The following is a 16,550-nucleotide window of genomic DNA, read 5'->3' as shown; positions in this document are numbered from 1 at the left end:
CAGACCCCATCTGCACTATACATTTAAAGCAGTATCACACCACTTTATAAACAGTCCTGGCTTCCCCGAGAGAATCCTGGGAAATGTAGTTTGCCATAGAGCTCCAATTCCCAGAGGGGTTGGTGGTATCTCTGTACTACACTTCCCAAGATTCTTTGGGGGAAAGCCACGGCTGTTCAGAAGCATCACCATACCACTTTAATGTTAGGCTTCGATGGGGTAAAATTTGACTCTCCCAGCTTGCCTCACATGGCTTTTGCTTCCAGCTCCGCTTAGACTTCACGGCCCTTATTTTCCCGTAGGTTGTGGGTGATGACGGCGAACGCCTTGCAGCCGTCCAATAACGTAGTCAGACAACAGAAATACACTCAGAAGGACCTGATGATTGACCCGTTGATTGTGCTAAGATGTGACCAGAGAGTCCACAGGTAAGCAGTCCTCCTCCAGCCCCACTCTTGGCTTCTTTCACTGAGGGCTGGTTTGCATGGAACACTGTTGTTGTTTAGTCGTTTAGTCGTGTCCGACTCTTCATGACCCCCTGGACCAGAGCACGCCAGGCCCTCCTGTCTTCCACTGCCTCCCGCAGTTTGGTCAAACTCATGCTGGTAGCTTTGAGAACACTGTCCCACCATCTCGTCCTCTGTCGTCCCCTTTTCCTTGTGCCCTCCATCTTTCCCAACATCAGGGTCTTTTCCAGGGAGTCTTCTCTTCTCATGAGGTGGCCAAAGTATTGGAGCCTCAGCTTCAGGATCTGTCCTTCCAGTGAGCACTCAGGGCTGATTTCCTTCAGAATCGATTGGTTTGATCTTCTTGCAGTCCATGGGACTCTCAAGTGTCTCTTCCAGCACCAGAATTCAAAAGCATCAATTCTTCGGCGATCAGCCTTCTTTATGGTCCAGCTCTCACTTCCATACATCACTACTGGGAAAACCATAGCTTTTACCATATGGACCTTTGCTGGCAAGGTGATGTCTCTGCTTTTTAAGATGCTGTCTAGGTTTGTAATTGCTTTCCTCCCAAGAAGCAGGCGTCTTTTAATTTCCTGACTGCTGTCACCATCAATGACTTCACTCAAACGTGAGAATCCCTGGAGAGGCGGTTGCACTCACTTTCACCCTTTTCTGGTCTTGGTGCTGCTGTGAGCTAAGCCATAGTTTGGCTCGGTGTGTCACCTGACCCGGAGCTCATGGTTTGCTTCACTTCAGATCCCTAGCTAATAACCTACAGCAGGGATGGGGAATCTCAGGCCCCCTTGGCCTCTCTGTCTGGCCCTTGAGATTCTGTCTGACCTTGCTGCATATCCTTTTCTGAGTGACTGGAAACGGGTCCTTGAACTCTGATCTTTTTTCCCTAAATTGAGAGATTGGGGGGGCTTACAGCCAATGGTGGTGTAAAAGTTAAGAGTGTTGGCCATTAGGTCTTGGGATCCTAGAGTTCTAATCCCCACTCATCCATGAAACTAGCTGGGTGAGTAGGCTAGTCCCTCCTTCCCAGCCTGACCTGCCTCACAGGGTGGTTGTGAGGAAGAATCCGAGGAAAACAGTGTACAACCACCTCAAGCTCCTTGAACAAAGCTGTGATATGAACATGATGCCTGTGACTTTCTTGGGCTCCAGGATTACTGCAAATTGTGACAGCAGCCACGAAATTAAAAGACGCCTGCTTCTTGGGAAAAAAGCAATGACAAACCTAGACAGCATCTTAAAACGCAGAGACATCCCCTTGCCAACAAAGGCCCATATAGTTAAAGCCATGGTTTTCCCAGGAGTGATGTATGGAAGTGAGAGCTGGACCATCAAGAAGGCTGGTCGCCAAAGAATTGATGCTTTTGAATTCTGGTGCTGGAGGAGACACTTGAGAGTCCCATGGACTGCAAGAAGATCAAACCGATCCATTCTGAAGGAAATCAGCCCTGAGTGCTCACTGGAAGGACAGATCCTGAAGCTGAGGCTCCAATACTTTGGGAAGAGAAGACTCCCTGGAAAAGACCCTGATGTTGGGAAAGATGGAGGGCACAAGGAGAAGGGGACGACAGAGGACGAGATGGTTGGATAGTGTTCTCAAAGCTACCACCATGAGTTTGACCAAACTGCAGGAGGCAGTGGAAGACAGGAGTGCCTGGCATGCTCTGGTCCATGGGGTCATGAAGAGTCGGACACGACTAAACGACTAAACAACAATCACAACAATGAATGTGATGATGATGATGATGATGATGATGATGATGATAATGATTGTCCTATTCACTGCTTCATGCACTTTTGCCTCTGGCCCTGCCATCCCTGGCATGTGGCCCCTGGAAGGTTTCCCAGCAAGGAATGTGGCCCCTCAGAGTGAAAAATGCTCCCCACCCTGCAGAGATTTTAAGTTCCTTTTTACTTTTCTTTTTAAATCTAGCTTCTTTCCCCCAACATCATCTCTCTCTCTCTCTCTCTCTCTCTCTCTCTCTCTCTCTCTCTTCCCCTGGCTTCATGCCCCTAGGTGCCCCCCTCTGATGGATATCACTCTCCACATGCTGAACGGCTACCTTCTTGCGTCAAAAGCGTTCCTGAGCGCCCATCTCAAGGAAACGGCGGATCAGGACATCAGGCCGTCCCAAAACAACTTGATGGGCTTGGAGGCCCCAGAAGTCACCCGGGAAGAACTGAAAAATGCCCTGCTGGCTGCCCAGGTAATTCTGCAACTGCTCCTCATCTGTGATCTGAAATCTTGCCTGAGCAAAAAAAAGAAGAGAGAGGAAAAACCACCACCACCAAGTTAGGTGGTTTTTATGCCTTGCACTTGAAGATCCCCCCTTTTCCAAGCATTTTTGCAAGACAGCGCTTTGCCAGGGGCTCAGGCAAGGGCTGGTGGTCCAACCTGGGTAGCTCCATCGGTTAGACTTAGAGCGTGGTGCTGATAACGCCAAGGTTGCAGGTTTGATCTCCATATGGGACAGCTGCATATTCCTGCATTGCAGGGGGTTGGACTAGATGAACCTCATATTCCCTTCTGCCTCTGTCAATCCAACCCAGTTCTTAGACATTTACGCAAGGAGATCGGGATTATTATTATTATAATTAATCAAATTTGTATATCACTGTATACTAGCAGGTCTCTGGGCGGTTCACAAGATAATCAGTCCACAAACTTGAAAACTTCATTTTTTGTGTGTCTTCTGCGAAAGGTCCCCTCCTTGTGAGCTGCCAGCTGAGTCACATCTTCTGTCCATTGTGCAGCTGGGGAAGGGCAGGCTTCTCCTTCCAGAGTAGCCCTTTTCTCTCCGCTGACCTCCCTTTGTTCTCACTCCACCTCCTTCTTGCCACCCCTTGTGAGTGTTGTTTTATCCTCTGTGAGAGCATGAAGGAATGCAAAGGGAGGTCTCCTTGCTGCACCATTCCTTGGAATGCCTCTCACCAAAAGCAGCAGCTATCTCTCTCTCCCTCCAAGAGAGAGGAAGAATGGTCAATTTTGCCACTTCGCTGGCTCAGCAGAGTCCTGCTTTCCCCCGCTGCCTTCCTTTTGACTAGTTCCCCTCCAGTTTTCTTACTTTCTCTCCCCCTCCACACTCTTAACTGCTTCCAACTTTCCTCCAGCTGCGGCAAGAGGACTGAGCAATCAGCTTTGCAAACTGCAGCCTTTTGATGAGCCAACAAAAGGAAGCTGGCAGGGGGCATTGCCAGTCGGTCTCTGTCTCTTCGGAGTTCTGCCTGCTTGCAAAGCTGGGTGTAAACTGCATCAGAGCCCCCCCCCCCAATCCTCACTTGTTCAGTTGAGCAAAGGATGCTGAATCGATAGTTAGCAGCAGTAGCTGGAACAAGTGATTTTGAAGACGGTTACGTTTCTATCCCACAGTGCTCAGTTCAAAAGTGTTGCAAATGTCTGCCTAGACCAGGGAACTTGTGGGCCTCCAGATATTGCCGGACTACAACTCCTGTCCCCCTGTCCATCGAGTACACTGACTGGGGCCGATGGGAGTTGAAGTCCAACAGCTTCTGAAGGGTCAGAGGTTTCTCACCCCTTGTTTATTGTTTTTTGGGATTTCCAGCGGCTGTGGGTGGGCCTTCGGTGATCTCCATTGTTCTTTGCTTTGATGTAGAATAAAAATGGGGGGGGGCTAGGGGAATGATGCAGAGTTTTGCCTAATTGATTCAGATTGCGGAATCCAGCCTTTTCTTGCAGCAGAATTTGGGTCGCCTAATTTCCCCTTTCTCACTTCTGTTTGTTAAGAACTCTGGTTATTGCAACATCCTGCTTTTATCATCCTGCTTGCCCTCAACTTCCATAACGGCCAATTTAAGCAAACCAGTTAGGGTCTGCAGCAAAATGTGGCAGAGTGTGGAGTACATCTGGCTGGTTTGAACCCAGCCTAAACAGGGCTGCCTTCAGATGTCTTCTAAATGTTTGGTAGTTATTTTTCTCTTTGACATCTTGTGGGAGGGCATTCCACAGGGCAGGTGCCACTACCAAGAAGGCTCTCTGCCTGGTTCCCTGTAACTTGGCTTCTTGCAGCGAGGGAACCACCAGAAGGCCCTTGGCAGTGGGCCTCAGTGTCCGGGCAGAACTATGGAGGTAGAGACGTTCCTTCAGGTATACTGGACCGAGGCCTTTTAGGGCTTTAATGGCTTTAACACCAACACTTTGACTTGTGCCCGGAAACATACTGGGAGCCAGTGTTGGTCTTTCAAGACCTGTATACTACCTCTTCCTGTGGGTCCTTGTGGGTTGCCATTTGTCCTTTGCCTCCTCTCGCTTGCTGTCCAGGATAGCGCTGCGGTCCAGATTCTTCTGGAGATCTGCTTGCCTATGGAAGAAGAGAAGCCCCTGATCAACAACAGCTGTGGCCGGCAGCAGAAGCCCATCCCAGGAGCTGCCAACTCCAGCCCTCGGAAGAAGAAACTGAAAGAAGAGGAGGAGGAGGAGGAGGAGGAGATGGAGGTGGAGGGAAATGGGGAGAAGGAAGAGAAGAGTCTCCTCTGCAACCTGCGGGAGGTCCAGTGCCTCATCTGCTGCCTCCTGCACCAGATGTTCATTGCCGACCCCAACATCGCCAAGCTAGTTCACTTCCAGGTGTGTGGCTGTTCTTCCTGCCTCATTCACAGGGTGTCTCGTCTGTTGTGTTCTGGTCCAATGCTGGAACCAGCAGCAAGATCAGTGGACCACAGGCAGCTCTGAGTGGGCAAAGGTCGGGAGCAGACCGAGGCCTCTTCTGCCTCCAGTCATGCTTCAGAGTACCAGCTGCTAGAGATCTCAGAAGGGGAAGGTGCTCTTCTGCTTGCGGGTTTCCCACCAGGCATCCGATGGACCACTGTGAGGATGCTGGCGCAGAAGGGCCACTAGCCTGATACAGTAAACTCTTCTTGCTCATACTAAAATGTGGGGCAAGATTACACACCGTAGTTGGAACCAGGTGGCTTCTTTCCAACTCCTTGATTAATCTTCTCATGGTGCAACCCTGATACCTTCTCCCTCTTTTGCTCAAACAGGGGTATCCGTATGAGCTGCTTGGTCTGACAGTGGCGGGCATCCCATCCATGCACATCTGCTTGGACTTCATACCTGAACTGATTGCTCAGCCTGAACTGGAGAAACAGGTAGTGTGTGTGTGTGTGTGTGTGTGTGAGAGAGAGAGAGAGAGAGAGAGAGAGAGAGAGAGCTGCTCCCTCCCCAACCCATCCTGCTCCCTGTCATTGGAAAGATAGATCCCGTATTCAGCCCTGGTTCAAAGCAGCCAAGCACTGCCCCTGATGCGTACTTCCTTTAGGTCTAGCGGTGGTGGTTATTTTTCTTTGCTAGGAAAATGCCAGATGGGTTTTGTATATTGTGGTAACATGGAGGCAGGCTATTTCAACCGTGGCACCTGTGTTGGTGAATGCCCGCCCTGCTGAAATAGGAGAGGCCCCATCAGTATCGGCATTCCGCCGGCCCCTGAAGACACCTGTATGGGCAACCCTTCCCTTGCTCCAAACTTCTAATTTTATTGTTTATCTGGTTTTTAAAAAACTTACTTAATAGTTTGTTTTACTGTTTGTTTTAATTTAGGATGTTTTAATGCCCCAGTGGATTTGTTGCTGTTCATTTTAATAGCATACTGATTTAATAGTTGTAAATCACTTAGAAGCCATTTTGGCACATATGCTGCAGAAATACATAGCATAGAAGCAGCAAGTAAGTAGACAAACAAACAAACGAATATTTTGAGCACCCCTTGGGTCTTCTGTGTGCAGCTGCTGATTGTACCCCACATGGGTTTCTCCTACCTATGGGGTTATAGATAAAAATTATATATAAACAAATGTTTACATGTGTTAATGTCTGTGTAGGAGTGTAGGGTACTTCTGATTTTAATGCACAATAAAACTTCACACAGGATAGTCTTACTTTAGAAACAAAACAAAACAAAACCCTACTGCTTCTTTTATATCCTTTCCCTGCTTCCTTGTCTTCCAGATTTTTGCCATCCAGTTACTTTCTTACTTATGTATTCAATACGCTCTGCCAAAATCCCTCAGTGTGGCCCGTTTGGCTATCAATGTCATGGGGACGCTGCTAACAGGTAATTGTTGAACGTATGGAAAGCCTAGATATTCACATTATGTGCATTGAGCCAGTGGTTGCTTGCCCACGTGTGCGAGTCGCCACTTTGCAATTATATAGAAGTGGTCACAGAATGTGTGGATTCCCTAAAATGTTGGCAGGGTTGCTTTGAGGTGATGCATATGAAATACAGTGTGTGTATGTGTTTAAATTGTGTGCCTGTTTAAATGGTGGCTCTCATTGTTTGGATCTGTCTTGTTTTTAAAAGCACAATTTGTCTCTCCAGTTTTAACCGAGGCAAAGCGCTACACCTTTTTTGTCCCCACCCTGCCCTGCCTGGTCTCGTTCTGCCAAGCCTTCCCTCCCCTCTATGAGGATATCATGTCCCTGCTCATCCAGATCGGGCAGGTTTGTGCTTCGGATGTCGCCACAGAGACGAGGGATTTTGACCCAATCATTACGCGTAAGTATTCGTGCTGGACAGACGTGATTGGTGTGCTGATTGCTCCTTAGATCAGCTCCTCTGAATGCTGAAAATTCAGCAACACGTCTATTTGTGGCAAATAAGGTCCACTTAGAAACACGCGAAGATCGTGTGGCTAAAATCTCGGCCATCAGAGGAGTGCCGTTGATTAAGGTTTGCATGGTCTGGGATGAGGTTTCATGGCCTGTTCTGAACATCTCCTTGTACCTGCCCACAATGAGAGAAGTCATACAGATCTGCTTTGTAAGTCTTTTTGCCCATCTACTCTGTCTACTCTGGCTGGTAGCAGCTCTGCAGGGTCCAAGGCAGAATACAGGTCTTCCTCATCTCCTGCTTCCTGGTGCCTTTTAAACTGGAGATTCCAGAAGTAAAACCTGGAGCCTTTTGTTTAGTCTGCATGAGTCACTTTGAGACTTTTTTTTGTAAAATAAGAATGATAATTGGCACTGCCACAGAGTTTCTATCCTTTCCTTTGAATCAAAGGATTCCTTTGAATCAAAGGAAATATTTGATTTTGATTTTTTTTTCCTTAAGTGCTACTTCACTTTGCAACGCCTTGACTTGTCCCCTAGGTCTCCAGCAACTGAAGGAGAAACCGTACGAGCGAACAAGACTTCACAAAGAGCCGGGTCATAAAACTGGACCGGGAGACACCAGCAGCTTGGACCCCAACGTCCAGCTATGCCAGTGTATCGAAAATACTTTCATCGAAATAATTAACATGAGTGTCGGCGGAGTTTAAGGTGTGCCCGAAATGGAAAGGGCCGTTGCTGGGTACTTGGTGGCGGATGCTGACTTCTGGTTGGTAAATTCCAAACTGAAGCTTTCCAGGCCAAAGTGAAGCTACGAATTGGCTTGGAAGGAAACTGTATATTTTTCATTAGCTTTGGCTTTAATGCAAAGTTGTGGATGCAGCAGAGAAACGCCGCTTTCAGTGAAAGCATCTTAAGGTTTTTGCAGTGGTCTCCGTGTCAGCTCCTTCCGGAATCCATATCTGGTGGTTTTTCGAGGTGAGAGGCTTGCAAAAGCTGACCTAGTGTGTGTTCGTGAAATGGAGAAATTGCTACCCTGCCATTTTCTACTTCTTCAGTGTCTCAGATGGTTCTCTTCCGCCCTGTGTCCTGAGTTAAAGCCGAACCACAGTCTGAAATCTGTGGGACAACTTCCATTCAAGCAGATGCTCCAGAGGTGAAGGCTGGTTTGTGAAATGAACAAGGAGAGTTTGAAAGGAACTGGAGAGAGAGAAAGAGAGAGATGCAACTTTTTTGATGGTTTAATACAAGTCTGCATGTAGTGGTAGGCCCCACTGGGTCAGTTTTGGTGGGGGTTTCTTTCCTTTTGCCCCTATTTGCTTGCTCAGAGCCAGCTGAGGTTTGAAATTCCCAGAGTGGTCAGCAGGGGTATTTTTTTTTAGGAAAGAGGGCAGTAGGAAACTCTCGATCAATGCAACAAACAGAATTTTGGCGTCACCTGAAGTGGCTATGTGGTGGTTGGCTGGGACTGCAAAGTTCTTCTTAGCCATTAGGAGGGGCAGCAGGTGAGTTGATGGGTCAGCCGGCAATTTTCCATTTCTCAGATTTTGCACCCAGGTCCCCAGCTGTCTATGACTCCCTCACAACTAATGCTTTGTTTCCTAGTCAAATTTCCAGTTTTAAGTACCAACATTTTATAGTATCTTTGGCAAATGTGAATTTTGCTGCAGATTTTTCTGGGGGAGGGGGGAACAAACCCTAAAATCATGTTTTTAAAAGCACTGTGTGAACGTGGCTGTTCAATATGTTTAGCGATGCCTGCGTGGGGGAAAGTACCAAAAGCAGTTTTATTGAAATGCATTTTTATTGTTGTGATGTTGCTGTGTCAAAAATAAGTTCTGATAAGTGTTCAGGTAGCACAGAGCTAAGCTCAGTTTGTTTTGGGGGTTTTTTTTAATCTCAGTACGGCTTTTAAGGAAAAATGTGGGGTGTCTTGACTCTCTTATGGTGTGCTAATTCTCAGAGTGTAAAAAATGGACATACGAAGCCTGAAGCAATGTTCATGTTTTTCCTCGCCATGAAAGGGGAGCAAATATTTCTGAAGTGATCCTTTTGTAAGTCAAGAACCCTCAAGTTTTTAATCCTGGTTGATTTAGGTAAAAAGAATTGCATCTCAGATGGCTGTTTCAGTGGTCCAGTTAGGAAGTCCTTCACATATCCTGCTTATTATTATTGCTTAGAAGTTACCATTTTAGTAGCGAAATGCCTCTCCCTGATAATCAGGTGCAATCTTCCAAGTACATATGCAGATCTCTACCGTTTTCTGTGTGTGTTTTTGCGCAATGGCTTGGTTTGGCCGTCACATTTAAACTCTTGTTAAAAATAAACTCTGGCATAATGTTAAGGAGCAGCATCCTGGGGCACCCTGCTCCAAAGTCATTTCCTGCTGCAGCAGGAAAGAAAGAAACCAGAGGCTGGCTTCACGTCATGTGCTAACCAGCGCTTATGGTTTTTCCTCTCCAAGCTTAAGTTTTGTTCTTGGCATACTGTTTGCGGTTTGTTTGAGGGAAACAAGGCTGCGAGTGCTGGTTTCCTCCCCGATGGAGGAACAGAATGGAGACTTTTGAGCAGAGCACATACCACCACACTCATTGTTCATGTGAAATAGTTTACTTTTAACCATGGTTTAGTGGGACATCCAAGGCAGTCATTGAATGCAGAAGAGCCTTCATGGTTCATGCACACAAAAGGGGTTGGATGTTGCAATTTTATGGTATAGGGATCAGTCAGTGTAGGGCCAAGTGTCAAAACTGCCTCTTCAAAGATGGACAGTTGCCTCCTGTTTGATTTTAAAATTCTTCATCACTGTTGTTTGATTCTTCAGTGAAACCACCAGGTTGATCCTGACAATGCTGTTCTGAAACCTCCTTTGGCTACATTTTCGGCTGAGGTTATATTGTATCCAGCTAAATCCTACTCAGAGTAGACCCACTGAAATTAGTCATGTCTATTAAGTGGGTCTACTCTGCATTGGATAAAACCCAATTCTATATGCCAGTATTACCTTCTTAAAATACAGTTTTTAAATATTTTAGCCGGCTGTAAGAGAGTGATTTCTTAGACTGTTGTAAAATATGTACATATGTTTTCATGTCTTCTGGTTTTCTTAGGCTTGTAATATTTTTATATACCATTGGGAGCATTTTATTTCAATGAAGACCCAGTGGACATTGTGCGTTTCTTATAAACATTTGTACTGTTCCAGTGCGTTGTCTGTCTTTATATATATATATATATATATACTGTATATCATCATGTATATGTCTTATATAATAATAGCAAGCTTATTCTCTGAGCATGCATCCGTAAGGAGTCCAAATGGAGCCACCCATACACAAAAAGGGGGGAGCATCAAGAGATTTGTGAGGACACAAAGGTTTGCAAAAGTACAGCAAATGGGGGACTGACTGTTAGAAAGCGTGGGGAAATGGGGGTGGGAAATTGAAAAGAAAATTATTGGCTTGGTCGGTTGACTGGAACTCGGTACAGGAGTACATCATGCTGCAACATTCTGTTGCATATCACACTTGTTTTCTGTAATGATAACTTGTATGCAACTTGTGGCATTATCAGCTGTGTCTTGCCTATTGAATCTTCATGCATATTCTGGGTTCTGAAAGGGCTGCTCACAGTTCAAGTCAGAGGACGTGGATAATTCTTTAGGAGAGTGGTAACCTTATGTGAATGTGGGTATGAAAGTGATGCAGAGTGGTGTCTGGCTGCATTTCACATATGGAATCAACATTTTCTATACATTTCTCAGATGCAAACTTCTGTAATAAAAATGAAGAAAATGGCATCTCCTAGATGCAGAAGACCACGGGTTACCTGTGTAAGAAGTGAAGCGTTGTGAACTGAGATTTTTGCTTAATAAAACTCTGGAACATTACAACCAGCTACAGGTTCAAATGGGGATCTTCCCAAGGAGCTACAACTTAAGAGAGGAGTGGTAGCTGGGAACAGACCTCATTGGGTTGAGAACTGTCTGCATGCAGAAGGTCCCAGGTGCAATCCCTGGCATACTCCGTTAAGAAGGATAATAGGCTAGTAAAAAACAGTAGTACATAAAACATACAATCCATTACCAGCACTAGGGCAACGTTGTTTTGGCTGTACAGTGGTACCTCGGGTTAAGTACTTAATTCGTTCCGGAGGTCCGTTCTTAACCTGAAACTGTTCTTAACCTGAAGCACCACTTTAGCTGATGGGGTCTCCAGCTGCCGCCGCGCTGCCAGAGCACAATTTCCGTTCTCATCCTGAAGCAAAGTTCTTAACCTGAAGCGCTATTTCTGGGTTAGTGGAGTCTGTAACCTGAAGCGTATGTAACCCGAGGTACCACTGTACTAGAAACAAAGCAAAAAATTGGCAGAAGCAATGCAGTGTTTTAAAAAATGAAAAACTCGTGCCAACCACAAGATGTCCCTGTAAGCTAATTAATGGCAACCTCTGTGCCAAAAATACCCATCAAAAGTCCTCTCTAAAGAGGAAAGTGGAGGAACCTATATTGCACATTGTGATAGAATGAATTTACCAGATTTTTTTCAATGAATCCGGGGACACTTTTCAACTTCCTACTAAATAGATGTATTTTGTCAGGGGACTGATTTGTAAATCTGGGAACTGTCCTGGGAAATGGGGACGTCTGGTAACCTTGATAGAAAGTGACAACTTTAAGCATGTAGCTGTGATTTTAATATAGGAGTGACCACCGCCTCTCTCTTGTGACCTTCCTAACCAAATTTAGTAAGCTACAGTGCATTTTTTCTTATCATTGAGATGCGTGGCACTTGAGAAACTACCTTTCTTCCCATTGATTTTATGAGTATTTAAGTGCAAGTTACGGTAATTGATTTTAAGAGTCAGTATGGTGTAATGCATGGGTAGGCAAAATAAGGCCCGGGGGCCGGATCTGGCCCAATCGCCTTCTAAATCTGGGCCACGGACGGTCCAGGAATCAGCGTGTTTTTACATGAGTAGGTGTCCATTTATTTAAAATGCATCTCTGGGTGATTTGTGGGGCCTGCCTGGTGTTTTTACATGAGTAGAATGTGTGCTTTTATTTAAAATGCATCTCTGGGTTATTTGTGGGGCATAGGAATTCTTTTTTTTTTTTTTCAAAATCTAGTCCGGCCCCTCACATGGTCTGAGGGACAGTGGACCGGACCCCTGCTGAAAAAGTCTGCTGACCCCTGGTGTAATGGGTAGAGTGTCCCCATCAAGTAAATCAATAAAAATAACTGATGTACTGCCCCCCCCCCCCAATCCTGTCTATGCCTATGATTGCAGGGGGCTGGACCAGATGACCCTGGGGTCCCTGCCAATCCTACGATTCGATTAAGATGATTTATGGGGTTTTTGTCACGAAACATGGCACAGACATCCTTCAAAAATGTGGTAAGCGATGGCCAGAGAATCTCCACCTTGGGAAATTTAGGGGAGGAGGCAGAGACGCCTGAAATTCAGGTAGGCCGCACTAACCGAGCGGCTACCTAGGCAACAGCAGGAACCCGGAAGACACGCCAAGCGTTGAGTTCCGATTAGAATAATCCCAGGACGTTTGGATTGGACCCGCTCGCGGCTCTTGATTGGCCGGTGGAAGCCCGTGTCTCGCCAGTGATTGGCTGAGGTGCCGGATGGAGACGGGCTTCGTGGGATGAGGAAAAACAGGCGGGAAGGAGGGCTTGTCTAAACCGAAGAGAACCCGATTCCTGAGGTAAAAAGTGTGTCTCTTCTGTGCGCGCGGCCCTGGGCTTGAGACGCGCGTGCTGGGCGAGTCTAACTCGCAAGAGGAGGGGGGAGGATTCCTTAGCTTTTCCATCCTTTTTTGGGGGGGGAGCGTATGTTGACCGTTAATTTCTGTCCGATTATTTTGCCGCTATATATATAGTACATAAATCTCTCTGTGTATATTTATGTATATAAACCCTCGTAATTTTAGGAGGAAAGAAAAGCGGCGTTTCTCCCCCCCCCCCCGCTATTTATAAATCAGAATTCAAAATAACATGAATTCTGAGGTGGCGATCAGAACCCACAAAACAGTTGTCCTAAGAACATTTCACACTGGGTCTCCTCCAGCTATGGCTGAGTGGGACAAAATTTGCTTTCTTCCCCTGCTTTTCTTTCCACACACAAGTTGGTTGCTGTTACTTATTAAATGGCGATGTGAATCCAACTAAGTTCTAGTTTTGAGTGTGGGCCTATTGAAATCGATGGACCTAAGTTAGTCAGGCACATTACTTTCCATGGCTTACTTAGGAGTAGGACTAACTTTGGCTACTACGGCGATACTGAGCATTTCACAAGCCATTAAAAATAAAAACCAGACACGTGAGTGTTTTGATTCTTGATTTTTTTAAAAAAACACCAAACATTTCTGTAAGACAGATTTTTTAAAAAACCACCAATCTCTTGTTATGTACAAAGATGGCCTGAAATATTTTATGGGCACTTTGGGGTATGCAGTTGTGAAGCGACATGAACATTTGTTTTATTATTGTGTTGCTGGTTGGTCTAGACTCCTTTGAGAGGAAGGGTGGAATAGAAATTTAATCTCCTCTGGCACAAAGTTTCCTTCAGTTTTGAGCCTCACCCCCTGCCAGCCTCATCCAACCCAAAACTCTGGGAGAATACGGTAAATCTTAGGGCATGAGGTACAACAACATCCATTTGGGCACATTTTGGAAATCATCCCTCTTTCTTTTTTTTAGTACACAGACACACAAAAGCCAGAAACTCATAGCTACAATCGAACATATTAGGAACAAGCGGGTTTTTTAAAAAGTGTTCTTGGTTTTTTTTGTGTGGTTACTCTTTCGTACAGTGGTTTTGTTGAAATAATTGATTACTTTCCATTATTATTGCTGTTTTGCATTTTAGCTTTTTGTGTACCATCCTAAGAGGAAGGTTGATACATAAATTTGATTACCATCTATTATATTTTAACATAATTTGTAAACCATTTAATTGTAAATAAAGGTTTAAAGTGGATTACAAAGAAGGTAAGATTGTGAAAGATATTTAACTGAAATCCTGGAGAACTGCTGCCAGTCAATGTAGATAATACAGAGCTACACGGACTGATGGTCTTACTGGGTTGGGTGTAAAGCAGCTTCCTATGTAATTCAGCCCTTTATCCAGAGGCATGAGGACACAAACTTTATTTTTAGGTGGGGGACAAAAGCTCAGTGTTCGAGCACATGCTTCACAGGAAAAGAAAGGTCCAAGTTCAGTCACTGGAATCTCCAGGTCAGCCTTGGAGAGAGCCCAGGTCTGAAATCCTAGAGAGCTACTGCCAGTCATTTAGGCAGTACTGAGCTAGATGGACCAATGGTCTAACTTCATGTAAGACTGAATGAAATGTCTTACTAGTCGCAAGCAGTTTGCATTTATTTTTCTCTCATTCTTTGTGGCTTTTGCCATGTTCCTACAGCATCCTATGCATCATTTAGAACAGCTTTGCTTTTTTTAATCTTGCAGATTTTAATCAAGAATTCTGAAAACTCAATGTGGTTATGGCTTCATCAGCGTCAGAATACACCATTGGAGGTGTGAAAATTCTCTTCCCTTGCAAGGCATACCCTTCACAGCTTGCTATGATGAATGCAGTAAGTTTATTCATTGAAGTTACAGCCAAGTAAATCAGATTTCTCAACCTTTTCTAGTAGTCTTCATTTTAAAATGTTTTCTAAAATTTCTGTTTTATGGTTGAGTTTTGTTTTTGGGTTTGTTGGTTTGTTTGTTTGTTTGCTTGCTTGCTTTTCAAATGCAAACCTCAAACCCAAAACAATTAGAAATGTTTACAAAACTCAGAATGAAATTTGCAATAATGCTCATATCTTGGTCTGGTTTGGACATAGCTCTAAACTGGGGCAGACTGAATCCAGACTTCTCCTAATGCCTTTGGGCCACTTTGACAGGTGGATGGGGACTTCCCACCTCTCCATCCCCTGACATCATGTAAAGCCTTTGCCCTATGAAATCAAATTATGCTGTTAAAAGAAACAGAATTTGCACCTGCTGCAAACCCTGCTTCTTTGTCCCCACATAGTTTAAAATCATACTGCAGTCAAAGAAAGTGTTTCCCTGTGGGATGTGTTCTAATAATAATAATAATAATAATAATAATAATAATTATTTTTATTTATACCCCACCCTCCCCAGCCAAGTCCGGGCTCAGGGCGGCTAACAACCAATAATAAAAACAAGTTGATTGAAATACAACTTAAAAAACAAGATTAAAATACAACATTAAAATGCAGCCTCATCACAGGAGGAGAAAGGAAAAAGCACTGATCGGCACTTACAGTAAGTCTTGCCCATCTATAAGGCTCCCAATTGTTTCTTTGCAGCCATGTCTTCATTTGTCCCACACATATGAGGTCAGGTGAGGGACAGGTGAGCAAGGTTGGGGAAAATGGGCGAATTGGGACATCTGCTGGTTCTGATTTGACCTGCAGGCTACAGGTTCTCCAATCCTACTCTGAAACAGGGTGTGAAAAAGCTGCTGGAGTTTTGGGTTCCTCACTCCTCTCTGCTCCTTAGTGTCCTAGCAAATTGACCACAGTTGTTAACATCAGCAGTGGGAACTGCAGTTTGAACTATGGTTTATTGAAGCAACCATCAGAACCTACAAAACATACCCCTCTGCAACCTAATAGTTTCCTCCAGGATGAGCAAATACTTTCTTAGGCTGTGCTGGGTATTTCAGATGATATTATTTTAAAAAAACACACGTTACTGCACTAATATCATTCACTCAAGATGGTTTACAATCCCCTGTACTTATTATATTTATTTACTCACAGATTGTGAAGGGGCTCAACTCCAAGCAGCACTGCCTGTTGGAGAGTCCTACTGGAAGCGGGAAAAGCCTGGCATTGCTTTGCTCTGCATTGTCATGGCAACAGTCACTTTACGGTAAGCCATTTAGTAGAGTCTCAGCTTTGGAGTCTTTCCCCTAGAGAGGCCCGTCTGCATGGCTGTGCTTATTTTAGAAAAGCGACAGTATTTGATAATCAGGGCATTTGAAGGTGTTTGAGGGCAAGGGAGGATGGGGCTTTTTTATCCCTGTGTAACAGCTCATGCTGAAAATTCCTCTTTTACTCAAAGGTACAGGAGCCATCCTGGCATTTTTTGGAGGGGAAGAGCCATAGAGCATCTGCTATGCATGTGGGAGATCCCATGTTCAATCCCTGGAATCTCCAGATAGGGCTGGGAGAGACTCCCTGCCTGAAATCCTGGAGAGCTGCTGCCAGTCAATGTAGACAATACCAAGCTAGATGGACCAATGGTCTGAATCTGCATTGGGATCTCCCCATGTTCCTTTGCCTCTGGTCACCCTGTGCATAGGAAATGCATAGTTGGCTGCCTGAAATTATGTGGCCCAATTGGCTGGAAGATGTATTTTTTTCCTGGGTCTGTAAATTATTCAAGTAGCTGTTGACTGTCATTTATTCATTATTGAGTTCTGCTGCAATGTTTAGCATACAATTCAGGAGGACAGTGGGGTCCCTGGGCAC

At 45.1% G+C, this 16,550-nt stretch overlaps 2 protein-coding genes across 17 annotated transcripts in view; both read left to right on the top strand.

Annotated features, from left to right (window-relative positions):
• Nucleotides 1-10,927, top strand: part of INTS2 (integrator complex subunit 2) — a 31,188-nt gene extending 20,261 nt beyond the window's left edge. For 4 of the 5 annotated variants that reach the window (XM_083715023.1, XM_083715026.1, XM_083715024.1 and 1 more), the window contains exons 19-25: nt 303-428; nt 2,482-2,671; nt 4,744-5,049; nt 5,466-5,573; nt 6,430-6,535; nt 6,803-6,979; nt 7,573-10,236. In XM_083715023.1, coding sequence (XP_083571149.1) covers nt 303-428; nt 2,482-2,671; nt 4,744-5,049; nt 5,466-5,573; nt 6,430-6,535; nt 6,803-6,979; nt 7,573-7,742 — 1,183 coding nt within the window. In that variant the 3' untranslated portion in view covers nt 7,743-10,236. Of the gene's footprint in view, nt 1-302; nt 429-2,481; nt 2,672-4,743; nt 5,050-5,465; nt 5,574-6,429; nt 6,536-6,802; nt 6,980-7,572; nt 10,237-10,795 lie in introns of those variants that run through there. The other variant, XR_014558460.1, reaches the window with a different exon arrangement.
• Nucleotides 10,928-12,319: 1,392 nt separating this feature from the next.
• BRIP1 (BRCA1 interacting DNA helicase 1) overlaps nt 12,320-16,550 on the top strand; it is a 222,354-nt gene continuing 218,123 nt past the window's right edge. For 5 of the 12 annotated variants that reach the window (XR_014558456.1, XR_014558458.1, XR_014558459.1 and 2 more), the window contains exons 1-3: nt 12,322-12,745; nt 14,509-14,636; nt 15,837-15,948. Coding sequence is in view for 6 of the 12 variants with exons in the window: in XM_083715019.1 (XP_083571145.1) it covers nt 14,544-14,636; nt 15,837-15,948 (205 nt within the window). In the remaining 6 variants the exon portion in view is untranslated. Of the gene's footprint in view, nt 12,746-14,508; nt 14,637-15,836; nt 15,949-16,550 lie in introns of all 12 variants that reach the window. The other 7 variants (XR_014558455.1, XR_014558457.1, XM_083715018.1 and 4 more) reach the window with 2 other exon arrangements.

This window comes from Podarcis gaigeae (genome assembly GCF_964106915.1).
Source record: "Podarcis gaigeae genome assembly, chromosome: 15".
Taxonomy (NCBI): Eukaryota; Metazoa; Chordata; class Lepidosauria; order Squamata; family Lacertidae; genus Podarcis; species Podarcis gaigeae.
This window is presented reverse-complemented; position numbering and strand designations above follow the sequence as displayed.